We start from the raw sequence: 14,113 nt of genomic DNA on the forward strand, positions 1-14,113 counted from the left end.
TCCACTCTGTGCAGGCAGGTGGCAGTAATGCATCTTTATGATACTTTACAGACCCAAGATTAACCGAAAGGCAATGCCAGGGGACGCAGAAGCAGAAAAATCATGCTGCGTGGACCGGTGACTTTCAGGGAAATGAAGAGGCCGAAATAAGGAATGCAAGAAGTTTTGACTTTTTATTTGTGAGGTTTGATTTTTGAGAGGAGCCGAGTTGCAGGAAGTGGACTGCATAGATCTCGGCCGACGGCCTATACGGGCCCGTACAACGGGACCTGTACGCCCCGACCTACAGTATAAAACCAAAAGACATACGAGGAGAGAGCTGAAGTTCGGGTGTAACCAAACTGTACCGTGAGTGTAACAATGGGCTGTAGTTCAGATGATGGTAGTGATGAAGGGGGCAGATGAGATGGAATATACACAGGTAAAAATGGCAAGGAAACAATCATGGTCAGAAGCAAATCAGGAGTCAGAGGTGGCAAAATAATATAGGTTAAAGGACTCCAAACCGGTAGAGAAGGAGTGACTGTTTGTCTTTACTAGTTGTTTTTGGAAAAGCCAATTCCGGCTGAGCTACGTCAAGGGTGTATGATTTTCAGGGTGAGGAGTACCTCCCACAACCACTAAGATGCTTAAAATGTCAGAGAATGGGACACAGCACAGCAATGCCAATGGAGGCAAAGGTGTGTAAAATGTGGTTGACGACATGATTATTGGAAGTGTGCTAGCGATGCTAAGCTAAAATGTTGCAACTGTCCAAAGACATGCCAAATAAGTGCAAATATATAAAATAGAATAAGGTATCATATGCTGAAGCAGTGAAGAACATAGGTGTATGTGAAATTAACCATAATAAACCAATAGAGGCTCAGGAAACTCGTATTGACCATACAGGACATGCAGTAGGACTTCCTCAGAGATCAGGCCATAGAAGATCTCAATTAGCATGGCCTGCCCCCCAACAGAAATGTAACCATAAGTGTGCAATAGCAGAAGACACCTTAGTTATTAAGAAAAAGAACTTTGTAGCCTTTATATGCAATGTTATCAATGTGGCTTTAAGGCAAGAAAGGAAAAGTGACAGTATCAAAACAGTTGTGGAAGCTGCAGAACAATTTGTAAACCACACAAGGACCTGAAAGCAGAAGAAATACACAATATTTTGACTATACAGAATGATGCAGGCTCTCAGTACTTTAATTAAATTCATAATTGTACTCCCCATCTTACAATTGAATGCAAGAAGCTTAATATTAAACGGACAAGAACTTATACATAACATAAATCTATAACAGAACCTGGGAAAACACCTGATATTATAGTATATATGTGTGGGAATGAAGGAGCAGATAGAATTGCTAAAAGAGGGATTAGAATGACGGACATTATAAATGTACCTGCTGGTAAAGGTGAAGTAAAGGCAATTATCAAAAAACAAATGATGGAGAAATGGCAAAGCAGGTGGGACGGGGATAGTAGCGGAAGGAAATATTACAGAGTACAAAAATCTATCAATGCACAATGGGTGATGAGGAAAAACTACTGTAGGTTAAATAAAACAATGTTTTTGGTCGGTAAATGCAAATGTGAAAACTACAGTATGTATGTAGTGTAAAAATATAGAAAATGTGGAACATATTGCAACACTGCAAGAAATATAGGGAAAGCGTGTAAAGCTAAAGGAAAGGATCACTAAAGGCCCTGTCACACCTTGACGATTTAGCCAGCGCATGCCCAACGTGATCATTTTGATGGCATATGTTGAACTGTCGACGTTTTTTTCAATTTTGGGCGTATACATAGCGTATTCGTAACGAGTTCGACGTATACATGACGTATTAGTAACTTATATAGAACGTTTCTATAACTTATAGACAACTTATACCAACCAGCATAGCGTGTTGCCGGCGTTCACAACTTATGCCCAACGCCAGTCTAACTTATGCAAACCGCACGGCAGCGTATGGCCGACGATCACGTGCCGTAGCCTATAAAAAGGCTGCCACTTGATGACTCAAATCATAACCTCACTAGACATCGCAGTGTCAACATTACCATCATGCCGAAGAAAATTTCGAAGTATCAGGGCAGTGACGGAGGCCGAGGGCGAGGACGTGGACATAAGAAGGATCCATCACCACCCACAGCCTCCCACTCTCACTCTGATGGAGATGACGCAGGTTCTATCGTCAATGGTATTGGAAGCTGCTTCCCCAGTGGCCTCCATCTCCTCTCAGCCAACCCTTGCCAAGAAGAGAGCCAAGAAGACACAGTTTTGTTTCAGTGTCCAAGAGGAGCAGCTTATGTGTGATTTCCTTCGTGAGAACACCATCCTCTTGGACATCAAGAAAACTGACTACCGGAGAGTGGACAAGAAGGCAAAGGTACGCTTGGTATTATCTTGATGTATTATGACTTGTGCGTAACTTACAAATAACGTGTGTGAACGGCTGTCAACAATCGCATAACTTATTGCCCGCGTATGCGGGACGTATGAATCATACGTTGACATACGTCGAAAAGTTTTGTGCATACACAAAATTTTTGGACGACTTGGACGTACTACGACGTATGCCGGCGTGCTTCAGCGTGCTCTTAACTTATACAAAACTTACATAACTTATTCGATGTACGCCAGCGTATTGGCCAAATTTTCATATGTTGGCGTACGCTGACTAAATCGTCAAGGTGTGACAGAGCCCTAAGGTAGGAAAGGAATGGCGCATTGAGCGTATTTTAGGATCAGTTGATGAGGGGGTTAGAGATACACAGAGGGCGGTGATAGAGTATTTGAAGGACACAGGACTGTATAATAGAATATAGATTATTACTATTATTATTAGTAGTAGTATTTTCCTCTCTCTCTCATTATCTGAATTAATATAAAATACGTTACATTGCCCATGTTGCATGCTCTGGTACAGCAGGTGCAGGTATGCACCTTTTGAAGTCATGGTTGCAACCCACCATTAAACCAAAAGAAGAAGAATCATGCTGCGTTCCGGAGCAATGGGAAGAAGGCAACAATGCACTGAAAAGAAGCAATTACATGTTTGATGTCCTCAGTATGTGTGTTGGTTAGCGCTTAGCGTTGTATTACATTAGACATGCTAAAATGACCATCCTTGGTCACTTTTTAGTACATTTTACAAAATAATGGTGAAAGACAACATAAATTTCCCGAATTTATATTTGTCTGAAACGCACCACAACATCCGTCACTTGGATGTTTACTACGCAAACAAGTACTGTTCTGTACATAGCCGTGGGTGAAACATGGCCGCTCCTCATCTTGGCGTTATTTTTTATGTTTCTGTGTAACTTCTTTGGACGTCCTTGTCATGTAAGCCGCTGTTGGAGATGAAATTCTCCGCAACCTACTAACGGTCAAACGGACCACTTTAAAAAATTAATTAAGTCAATTTCACCTCCCCCTTACGTGTTTTTTTTTCTTTACAAAATGTATTGAAATATGAATCAGATAGAATAATTTCACATTCTTCGACTATCTGGGCTAGCTGTCCCTCCTAATGTCCTCCTGTGGCTTCCTGACCAGAAGGAGCGAGAGCCGCCCTGATCGCTAGTCCCCTCTGCCTTTTTGTAATTGTTTTCCTCAGACCATTGGCGCCAGTGTCTCCCCAGATAACTGTGTCCCGGGTTCTTTGACAAAGTTGTGACGCCAGCAGGTGATAGTCGGCGCTTTTTGCTGACTTGTTGACACTTTTCTTGCACAAATAGCACGTACTTTCCCAGTCTGTCTCAAGGCCTACTGACTTGTTTTTGTTCCCATATCTAGCTGCTGGTCCCGGCTGGCCTTCGCTGTTTGTACACCATGTGTGAGCTCGCACTATTTCTGTTTGACCTTTGACATACTTAAAACAGTTGCCCATCTACTTAGCTAATTGTTTAATGAAGCATTATTCTAAAATCTACTTGTAATAAATATTTACTCACTCAGCCAAGAGGTTAATAAAACAATATTATCCTACAGCCGCTCAAGTTGAATAAAAATGCAACCATTATGTCTGACGAGTGACGTTTTAGCTAAAAGATGGGTCGTTCAGCTCAAATAAGAATCATGGCGACAGTACAGTGCAAATGATGACGTGTTAGCAGCCAAATCCAAAAATGCACACCAAAAGGTGTAAATTTGGATGTTGTCTTTGTTACCTTACCTGTGTTGTAACAGCTTATAGTTTGTGTACTTGGCTACCTTTGTGTATAGCTCTGCAAATGAACAGCAGTGAACAGTTACACGTTCATTATGTTTGCATTGGTCTTAAGTAAGTTCACAAACTCGAGATACAACCAGGAACGCCTGTAATTTCATTTAGATTACCCATCATCACCCTTCAATGAGACGCGGTGACCCAAATCGCGGATTTTATTTAAATGGTAAATGGTGTATCACTTTTATAGCGCTTCTCCACCTCCAAGGCATTCAAAGAGCTTTGACACTGCCAGCACATTTGCCTACTAATGACGCAGCATCAGGAGCAACTGGGGATTCAGTATCTTGCCCATGGACACTTCGACACGGGAGGACGGAGGATCGAACTTCATGTGTGGAGACGACCACTCTCCCACCTGAGCCATGCCGCCCCCCGTAGCATAAACTTCTCAACTATCTTATTTATTTAATAAACCACATTTATTTATTTAACTGTTTAATGACCATTTGCAACAGTGACAAAGCTGCCTAGAGGGCGATAACTTTTGAACGTGTTTCAAGCATTATTTCCGCCCTTTTCCTCCTCGGAACATGTAAACTGCGCCCCAGGTAACGAACATCGTGCAGGAGCTTTTGCCAAGATCTGGTGCTGTCATTTTGAGCCAGTTGCAAACAGTCCCTTTAATAAAAAGTCAGTGAAGTGGAGTCTGAATTTGAGGTAGTGCAAAACTCGGTGTGGCGGCACAAAACAAGTTTCATGATCAGTACAGCAGCACTACGTTTTTATCCACAAATGTGTGTGTAAAGGTTTTCATCCGTCCATCAGTCTTCTTCCGCTTATCCGAGGTCGGGTCGTGGGGGCAGCAGCCTAAGCAGGGAAACCCAGACTTCCTTCTCCCCATCTACTTCATCCAGCTCCTCCCGGCAGATCCCGAGGCGTTCCCAGGCCACTTGGGAGACATATTCTCTCCAACGTGTCCTAGTTCTTCCCCGAGGCCTCCAACCGGTTGGACGTGCCCTGAACACCTCCCCAGGGAGGCGTCCGATAGGCATCCTGACCAGATGCCTGAGCCACCTCATCTGGCTCCTCTCAATGCGGAGGGGCAGGGGTTCTACTCCGAGCTTCTCCCGGATGACAGTGCTTCTCACCTTAATTAAATAAAAATAAAACTTTACCCTGCTAAAATATTAATGTCGAACTTGCCCACAAGCCAGTTACCTGCAACTACTAAGGAAAATATTTATGAATTGGTATTTGATGTAAAAAGTTTGACAAACCACATGACCTCAAATATTTAAAGAAGCCGAAATTTGAATTTTTAGCAGCACAATTACAATTTTTGAAATGAAAAAGCGCCTCACAATTTGCACTTGTCATAAAATAAATGTGTAATAATAAGTGTATCTATGTCCTTATGTACAATTGCACTTTTTGTCATTAGAATTTTTTTGTACGTAATTTTAACAAACACATAATAATTATTAAGAATATATAATATTAAAATGACATTTAAAAAAAACCCCATAATTTTAGGTGTCACATTTCTTGCTGCTGTAGTACAGTTATTTGAGAAAAAACATAATAGGATGACAATGTTTAAAAACACAACTTTATTTTTGTCCAACATGTATCCTAAGAGTTATGATCTTTTTTTTCCCCATGGGAATAAACAATCTTCTAAGATTACAATTTGTTTTTTAAAAAAATAGCTTTCTTCTTTGCATAGCAACCTTGCACCTGCCCCCAAAATACGACTTTATATTTTACAACGCTCTGAAAACAGCTTTAACCATGTAGGATTGAGACTTTTTATTTATTTTGTTAAACGTTGATTGACATTTTTTTTCCTTGACAAATTCTGGTAAGATTACACATAAGGTAATTTGCACTGATCATAAAGTAACATGAACTTATTTATTTCATTTTTAACCTTAAGTTTTGTAATGAAATAATCCAGATTGATGGGTAGAATTTGTTTGGATTTTTTTAGTGTCAAAAAGGCGGGGTACACCCTGGACTGGTCCCAGCCAATCGCAGGACACATAGACAAACAGTCATTCATACCTATGGACAATTTAGAGTCTCCAATTAACCTAACATGCATGTTTTTGGATGTGGGAGGAAACTGGAGTACCCGGAGAAAACCCACACACGCACGGGGAGAACATGCAAACTGACTGTGTGGCCAACATGCTAACCACTCGGCCACTGTGCCAATATAAATATAAATATAACAATATAAATATGATAAAATAAATAGTATTTTATCACAAATATAAAAATTAAAAATATTTACTGTATGTTATATTAAAATATAATGTAACTATTTTTTATTTTAATGTTATATTTAATTATCAAATTAAAATAAAAAATAATATATATTTTTAATATATACTATAAAATATATATGATATAAAATACAATATAATTATATTTATTTTATCATATCTACTGTATATTATTACTATATAGGACCGCACGGTGGCTGTGTGGTTAGCATGTTGGCCTCACAGTCTGGAGATCGGGAAGACATCTCAGCTTGGGCATCTCTGTGTAGAGTTTGCATGTTCTCCCCGTGCGTGCGTGGGTTTTCTCCAGGTACTCCAGTTTCCTCCCACATTCCAAAAACATGCATGTTAGGTTAACTGGCGACTCTAAATTGTCCATAGGTATGAATGTGAGTGGGAATGGTTGTTTGTCTATATGTGCCCTGCGACTGGCTGCCGACCAGTCCAGGGTGTACCCCGCCTCTTGACCGAAGTCAGCTGGGATAGGCTCCAGCATACCCCCGTGACATTAATGAGGATAAGCAGCATAGAACATGTATGGATGGATGTTATTATATTATTTCTTGCTGCTTTTTTACATGGAGTAGTTTGTAACAGAAATGAAGATACCCTATACAGACCTAAAACCAAAGATTAAGGACTACATAAAAATAAAGTGGCAAGCGTCATGGGATATAAATCCCGGTAATAAACTCTACCAACATCAGCCTATAATCGAACCACATACTACAATCCCGTTAGCAAAGCGACGGGAAAACGTGCTCACTCGTATTCGAATTGGTCATTCACACTTATCACACTCCTACAGTATTTACTTGCAGCAGAAAATCCTCCCCGTTGTATATCATGTAATTGTACACTCTCAGTTAAACATATTCTTCTTGAATGCATTGAGTTTGCTCACATCCGTGTCAATTTTTATAATGTTCCTGATCTGAAAACCTTGTTCAGCGAAGTTTCGCGATCATGCATCATAGAGTTTCTTAAAGAAATAAATCTTTTTATTAGGTTTTAGATAATGGGAACAGGCCCTTTGGCAGTGCATTTTATTCAGTATCTAGTCTTACAGAGGAGACTTTAAGCCGTCGGTCCCGTATAAAGAAAAGCCTGCTATAAAGAAAAAACCTGCTTCTCTGTTCGAAAAGAGTAGGGAATTTTTCCCGGAAAAGTAGATCACATTTTCTATCTTACAAGCTCTACTTCCTTTTTAAATTGATAGATTACACCCCTGAGAAACAAGTTTTGTCATTAATAACTTCACATATTAAGGTCCAGACACCTACATGACACTTTGTGTTGATAGTGTCGTTAAACTTTAATCAATCAATCAATCAATACATGGAGTAGTTTACCAACACGCCTCCTTTTGTTCTTCTATGCATAAAACCATACAAGCACCATTTTAAATGAGTAGTTTTCACATTCTGTTTGGCTGTCATCACTGAGCTCAAGCTAACAATTATTGTCATTATTTTGTGTCGTGCAGCAGCAATACAATGTGACGAATGAAGAGAAGGGGAGTGTCACTGCGACGCTAGCAATGCGGTAAGTCCAAGTCAATCATTACATGCAGAGTACACAACTCTTTTTGTCTTTGATCAGACTTTTGAAACGCTGCAAAGGTGAAACACGCAGCGGGCTGCCATTGTTTTTGAATCCAAATTGCACCTTTCGCAGGTAGGACGATTCAGGAAGTAGTATTTCACTGTTGCAAGATTGATTACATATGTAAAACTACACTGCTTATTGGCTAGGACACAGGTGCTCTTATTTAGACTTTGAAGTGTTTTCTGTGATCACTTTCTGCAGGGTTGTGTTAATGTACAGCACAATCAGTTCAGTGTCTTATCCTTCATCATTAGCCTGGTGGAAAAGGTTGCCCCTCTGCACTGAAAACTAAAACCATGACTGTTTTTTCCCTCTCAGGCAATTCCATTAAGGCGTCAATGGCACGTCTTCTTTCTCTGTGCCGACCTCCAGTGTTTGTGGCTCTGCTCGGAAGGAGGAACATGTCACTGGACTACGGAGCACGCGAGGTGTTTATGGCGGCGGTGGAGGCCGTGCAGCCGGACGTGGTGGTCCGGTATGGTTTGCAGCGGAAAAACGACTCGGTCATCATCGGAGGCCGCAAATTCCTCCTCCAAAACAACGTGCACGTGGTGGGCTTTGGCAAAGCCGTGCTGGGCATGGCCACCGAGGCAGAGAGGATTGTGGGAGATCACCTGGTGGGAGGAGTCATCAGCGTACCACACGGCATCCAGCAGACTTTAAGGCAGCACGGCAAAGAGTAAGAAAAAGCAACACCACATACTACAACTACGAGTAGCAACAACCCCGGACCAGAAAATGATATTAGTCATCATTTTACAAGAATAAAATTGTAATATTACTACACGACTGAAAATTGGTTCTGGAGCTCAGACAGTGCAGCAAAACTATTTTATGTCTTCATGCATCACACCATGTACACACACAATTGGAGCAAATCATTTCAACAACATAAGATTATGATGGGGAAGTTGTGTTTTTTACGAAAATACATTTGTAAATTTATAAAGGAAAAAATGTGTAAGATTACGACAATGAAGTCATAACATTATGAATGAAAATGTCTTAATTTTGTGATAATAAAGTAAGACTGAGGAAATTAAGTTGCAAGATTATGAGGAAAAAGTCATAATTTTATGAAAAAGTTGTAGGATTATGGGGAAAAATTATTTTGACGAACTTGTTAAAAAAATTATGAGGTAAAGAACGTCCTACTTTTGTAAGATTATGAGGGGAAGAAACATCTTAATTTTGTGAAAATAGAGTTGTATGATTTTGAGGAAATAAGTTTGTCATTTTAAGAAAATAAAGTTAAAACCTAAATTTGCAAAAATACAGTCATGATTATGAAGAAAGAAGTCGGAATTTTACAAAACTGTTGTAAGATTATGAGGGAAAAATGCTGTAATTCTTCAAAAATAAAGTTGTTAAAAGTTGTAAATGTTATGAGGAAAAACGTGATTGTGTGCGAATATAAAGTCATACGATTATGAGGAAATAAAGTCATCGTTTTATTTAAAAAATTAATAAGATTATGAAAAAAACTCATAATTTTATGAAAATAAAGTAAGTTTATGAGGGGGAAAATGTCAAAAGATTATAAAAATAAAGTCGGAAAATTATGAGGGGGTATTAGATATCCCAATTTTACATTTAAAAAAAAAGTAGTACCGGTAGTCTTTTTTTGGAATAAATTTGTAAGAAATTGCAGTATTGCAAGAATAAAGTGGCATATTATGAGAAAATTGTGGGGAGGAAACGCCCCCTAGTGTTGATGAGTAGCACAGGTGATGATGGTCGTTTAAAGATGAAAAGATTTGTTTTAATTGTTATAGAATAACAGTGTGAGAGCTTGACACAACTGTAGAAGCAATAAAGACCCTTGCTGTCATGGTAGGCATCTGCTGTTAAAAGAAAGCAGCCGCATCAGAGTCATGGAAGGCGCTCAACACAACCTGCCTGACAGTGACTCCATGAAGGCGGCCGAGTGCATCGCCCAGTTAACGAGTACACTCACAGACAAAGACCTGCTGTTTGTGCTCATCTCAGGTAAACGTCTTTTTTTTCCACTGTGGATACATCAGGTGTATCATCCCTTACTCAAACTGGACTAACCCCTCCAGGTGGGGGTTCTGCATTGTTACCTGCTCCCATCCCTCCAATAACGCTGCAAGAGAAATTGGATGTCACTCGCAAACTGGCGGCGGCTGGTGCCACCATTCAGGAGCTGAACACGGTGCGACGTGCCCTCTCCGTGTTAAAAGGTGGTGGACTTGCAAAGCGTGCTCATCCTGCTCAGGTAAGTCAGCCTTTTCTCTGTTTATTCTCATATCTGACTCTGTCCACACATCAAACTGAATACAGTCGTCCCTCGTTCATCGCGGTTAATTGGTTCCAGACCTGACCGTGATAAGGTCATTTAAGATTAATAAACTGAATATGTTTGTAGTTAGAGCATAGAAAACATGTTTATGGCTTTCTAAATATGGGTTTTAACATTATTAGAACCCTGTAGACATGAAATAACACTCCTATAGTCACCTTTACACTCCGATTATTCCTCGTTAACGCCACATTGCGCAGGCTCCGGGATCACTGCATTAAGAGACGCTAGCATAGCAAGGTACCAAACTAACTAGCCTCTCCAATTTATTTAATTCTAAACTTAAGAAACTGTTTCAAACAAAGTGGGGGAACAAGGACAAAGTAAGAAGCCAAAAACTTACCACTTTCACATGGAATAAGAGGAGAACTTTTTTCACTCTATCATGTCGCACATGTCACGGCTGACTGCATGCAGTGTGAAGATAATGTAATGTGTCATGTCTCACCAATATAATATTACTGAAGCCTAGTGACCAGAATACTACATATTCTGGTCTTTCAATGTTGTTTAAGTAAGTGATCATTTATTAATTTTTGAAAAAAATGCAATTGAGAGAGGGAGTGATGTTCGAACCGCGATGTAGCGAAGGACGACTGTACTTGAAAAAATGTTTAAAAATGTGCCTCCAAATTATTATTGTCAGGTTTTGTTTTTATGAAAAAACAAACTGAAACATATGAAGTTGTGTGCTTTTTTTTGTTTGTTTTTTTTACAAAAAATGTAAAATAATACACCAATGCATTGGAGATGTTTTTCATATTTTTTAAATGTTTTTTGGTCAAAGAAAAAACTTTTAAAAGAAGGTTTTTATTGTTTTGATTGAGACGAAAAATTTTTTTTAACACAAGTAGATTTTTTTGTGGGGCCGCACGGTGGCCGAGTGGTTAGCATGTTGGCCACACAGTCAGATCTGGGTTTGAAAATTGTCCATGGATATGAATGTGAGTGTGAATGGTTGTTTGTCTATACTGTATGTGCCCTGCGGTTGGCTGACGTCCAGTCCAGGGTGTACCCCGCCTCTCGCCCGAAGTCAGCTGACATAGGATCCAGCATACCCTAGTGAGGCTAAGCGGCATAGAAAATTGATGGATGGATAGATTTTTTGTTATGTTGGATAATGACAAAAACTACAAAAAATTGGAGATACATAGTTGTATTTTCTTAATGCGAAAAAATGTTGTAAAGAAAAATAAAACATGCATTTGTGAATATTAAACTTTTTTGTGTTTTAATAACTAATGGCACGCAAATGGTTATACATGATTTTTTCTTTTGTAGCTTCAGTGTACACTTCTTCACAGGTGGTTGCATTGATACTGTCTGACGTGATTGGCGACCCACTGGACCTGATAGCGAGCGGCCCCACAGTGGGCGGTCAGGTGTGGCGTGAGGATGTGCTGGCTGTTCTTGAGCGCTATAAGCTGCTAGACTCTGCACCTGCTGCCGTGAAAGACGTGCTTGGGAGACTGCGTCCGCGACAGGAAGTTGAAAAGGACGAGACGGGGCATGTGCTCAATGCTGTGATCGGCTCCAACAGCATCGCCCTCCAGCGTGCGGGTCACCGTGCACAAGAATTGGGTTTCAATCCTGTTGTGTTGTCACCAGGAGTGTGTGGCGACGTGCGGTCGGTGTCCCATCTTTACGGCCTCCTGGCACGCTTCGCCTGTTCCCATGAGGACCCTCCATCTGAGATCACAGCAAAGGTGCTGAAACTTGGGCCCGAGGTGGGAGTGGAGAGCGCGGACCTGCGTCGCACCATGCAGAGCTTGGAGCAGGCCCGTTCACAGGGAGGAGGCACCACCTGCGTGTTGGCGGGGGGGGAGCCCACCGTGGAGCTGACAGGTAAAGGGCAAGGAGGTCGGAACCAGGAGCTGGTGATGAGAGTGGCACTGGAGCTGAGAGGTTTGCCACTCCCGCCTCACGGTCCTGTCTTCCTGAGCGGCGGAACGGACGGTCAGGATGGACCCACGGAGGCGGCAGGGGCGGTCACGGATGGAGGGCTGCATGAAGAGGCCCAAAGACAAGGCCTGGACATCTCCAGCTTCCTTCATAACAATGATTCCTTCAATTTTTTTAAACGCCTCTCTGGGGGGCACAACTTACTTGTACCAGGATTAACCTGCACCAACGTTATGGATGTGCACGTCCTGATTATTCCACAGAGTAAAACGCAATAACATCCATTTATTTGAAAACACAGAAAGATTAACTACTTGATTTTATCATCCTTTTCTGCTTCCGTAAAAGTGTTTAACTTATCCTTCAGTATTAAAACCAGACACTTTAAAATCGAAGTTTTAAATAAGCTCCCATGATCAATCTGCTTTTTCGCATTCTTATTTTTATTGGTTATTGTGAAGCCACTCCTAATTTATTCTATTATGGAGTGACTATCATGCTGGACTGTAAGTATGACAATGACATGACTATTATATGAAGTAATATGTGGTATAGAAATAATGTATACATTACTTCAGTAGCTTTTGGTTATTATAACTAGTAATTACTACTAACTGCACTGTTATTTTGGAAAAAAAACAAACTTGGAGATACATGTGTTTAATGTTTTTTGTCATATATATCAAAAATATATATATTTTTGTTTGATTAAAAAACACATTTAATTTGTGTTTGGGGGTTGGATTCCATCTCAAAATATGGCTGTGATTTAACAAATAAAATAAATTTTTGTCCTTTTTGGACGAAGGGGGAAAAAAATAACATTTATTAAAATGGTTTTTATTTGGGTGAACTGGGCAGGGTTGTTGGAAGAAAAAAAAAATGGAGATAGAGCTTTTCATTGGAGAGCATCAGTTTGAAAGTGGTTGTACAGCTAACTGTCGATCACCCAATGGGTAATGTGAATAAAGATCGTTTGTGTCCGACGTTGGCTGAGTTTACGCTCCACTATATAAAGCACCAGACTCTGCAGACGACAAACATTGGGTTTTGTGCTTTTAAACATGTTAGAGACTTAAACGACACCGTTAAATGATCAGAGACACAAGGGTTTAAATAAATTGTGTATTTACAAGTGCTTGCCAGTGAGGACTTGATGACCCTGATTTCTGAAGGTGCATTCACTGTCCCTGGGACTTCTTAGTTTCATAAAACGGTCCTGTTAATCTCTATGAGTCTTGAACGGTTCTCCCGCTGCGCTCCCCCTGCAACAATGACAGAATTCTATTATATGACAAAAACGGCGGCTACTTGGTGATGTGCGAACACCTACCATCGTCCTAGTCCAGGTGTTGTGTCAGGTGTGCCTCCGTTTTGTCCACTACCTTGAACGTCACCGACAACAGCAAGTAAGCAAACCATGCTAGTTACCTAATTAGTTTGTCGTGGAATGTTCTGGAAATACTCACCTTGTCTGTAATACATGTCATTCACAGTGTTCCCATAAACCTTCCAAGCGAAGTGAATTGCTACAAGACTAAAAATCAACCAGCTAAGAAGGATTTTAAATATGGACACTCTCATGTCGTTGGCGAGCCAGTCCTCCACGAATTCCGACAGAAATGATAAGCAGCTGTCAGCGATACGAGACAGAAACTCGAAATCCCAAGGTTCCTCCATAACGTATGGTAAATGTCAAGCTTTTGTTTAATAAACGGGTAAACTCCCGAGTATGTTTAAAATATGATAAAACATCCCTCTCGGTCGCTCCACCACCCCTAGGTCGCCATTTTTCTTCACTTTTTACGTTTGTTACGGTCGCG

At 40.5% G+C, this 14,113-nt stretch overlaps 2 protein-coding genes across 6 annotated transcripts; one reads left to right on the top strand and one right to left on the bottom strand.

Annotated features, from left to right (window-relative positions):
- Window positions 1–59: 59 nt before the first annotated feature.
- On the top strand, window positions 60–13,392 carry glyctk (glycerate kinase). Of its 5 annotated transcripts, XM_054785447.1 has the most exons (7): window positions 2,393–3,683; window positions 3,794–3,833; window positions 7,944–8,002; window positions 8,384–8,744; window positions 9,903–10,054; window positions 10,129–10,304; window positions 11,693–13,391. In XM_054785447.1, exons 4-7 carry the CDS (start codon window positions 8,404–8,406, stop codon window positions 12,566–12,568), a joined length of 1,545 nt encoding a protein of 514 aa, XP_054641422.1. In that variant the 5' UTR covers window positions 2,393–3,683; window positions 3,794–3,833; window positions 7,944–8,002; window positions 8,384–8,403; the 3' UTR covers window positions 12,569–13,391. The 5 variants fall into 5 exon arrangements, with proteins under 5 accessions (XP_054641419.1, XP_054641420.1, XP_054641422.1 ...); XM_054785444.1 differs by lacking the exons at window positions 2,393–3,683; window positions 3,794–3,833 and adding an exon at window positions 60–2,381; XM_054785445.1 differs by lacking the exons at window positions 2,393–3,683; window positions 3,794–3,833 and adding an exon at window positions 60–680.
- Window positions 12,911–14,102, bottom strand: tcta (T cell leukemia translocation altered). Its single transcript, XM_054785450.1, has 3 exons — window positions 13,760–14,102; window positions 13,624–13,675; window positions 12,911–13,555 (listed from the first exon to the last, which is right to left on the bottom strand). The coding sequence occupies exons 1-3, from the start codon at window positions 13,968–13,970 to the stop codon at window positions 13,513–13,515; spliced, it is 306 nt and encodes a 101-aa protein (XP_054641425.1). The 5' UTR covers window positions 13,971–14,102; the 3' UTR covers window positions 12,911–13,512.
- Window positions 14,103–14,113: the final 11 nt, after the last annotated feature.

This window comes from Dunckerocampus dactyliophorus, chromosome 8, assembly GCF_027744805.1.
Source record: "Dunckerocampus dactyliophorus isolate RoL2022-P2 chromosome 8, RoL_Ddac_1.1, whole genome shotgun sequence".
NCBI lineage: Eukaryota > Metazoa > Chordata > Actinopteri > Syngnathiformes > Syngnathidae > Dunckerocampus > Dunckerocampus dactyliophorus.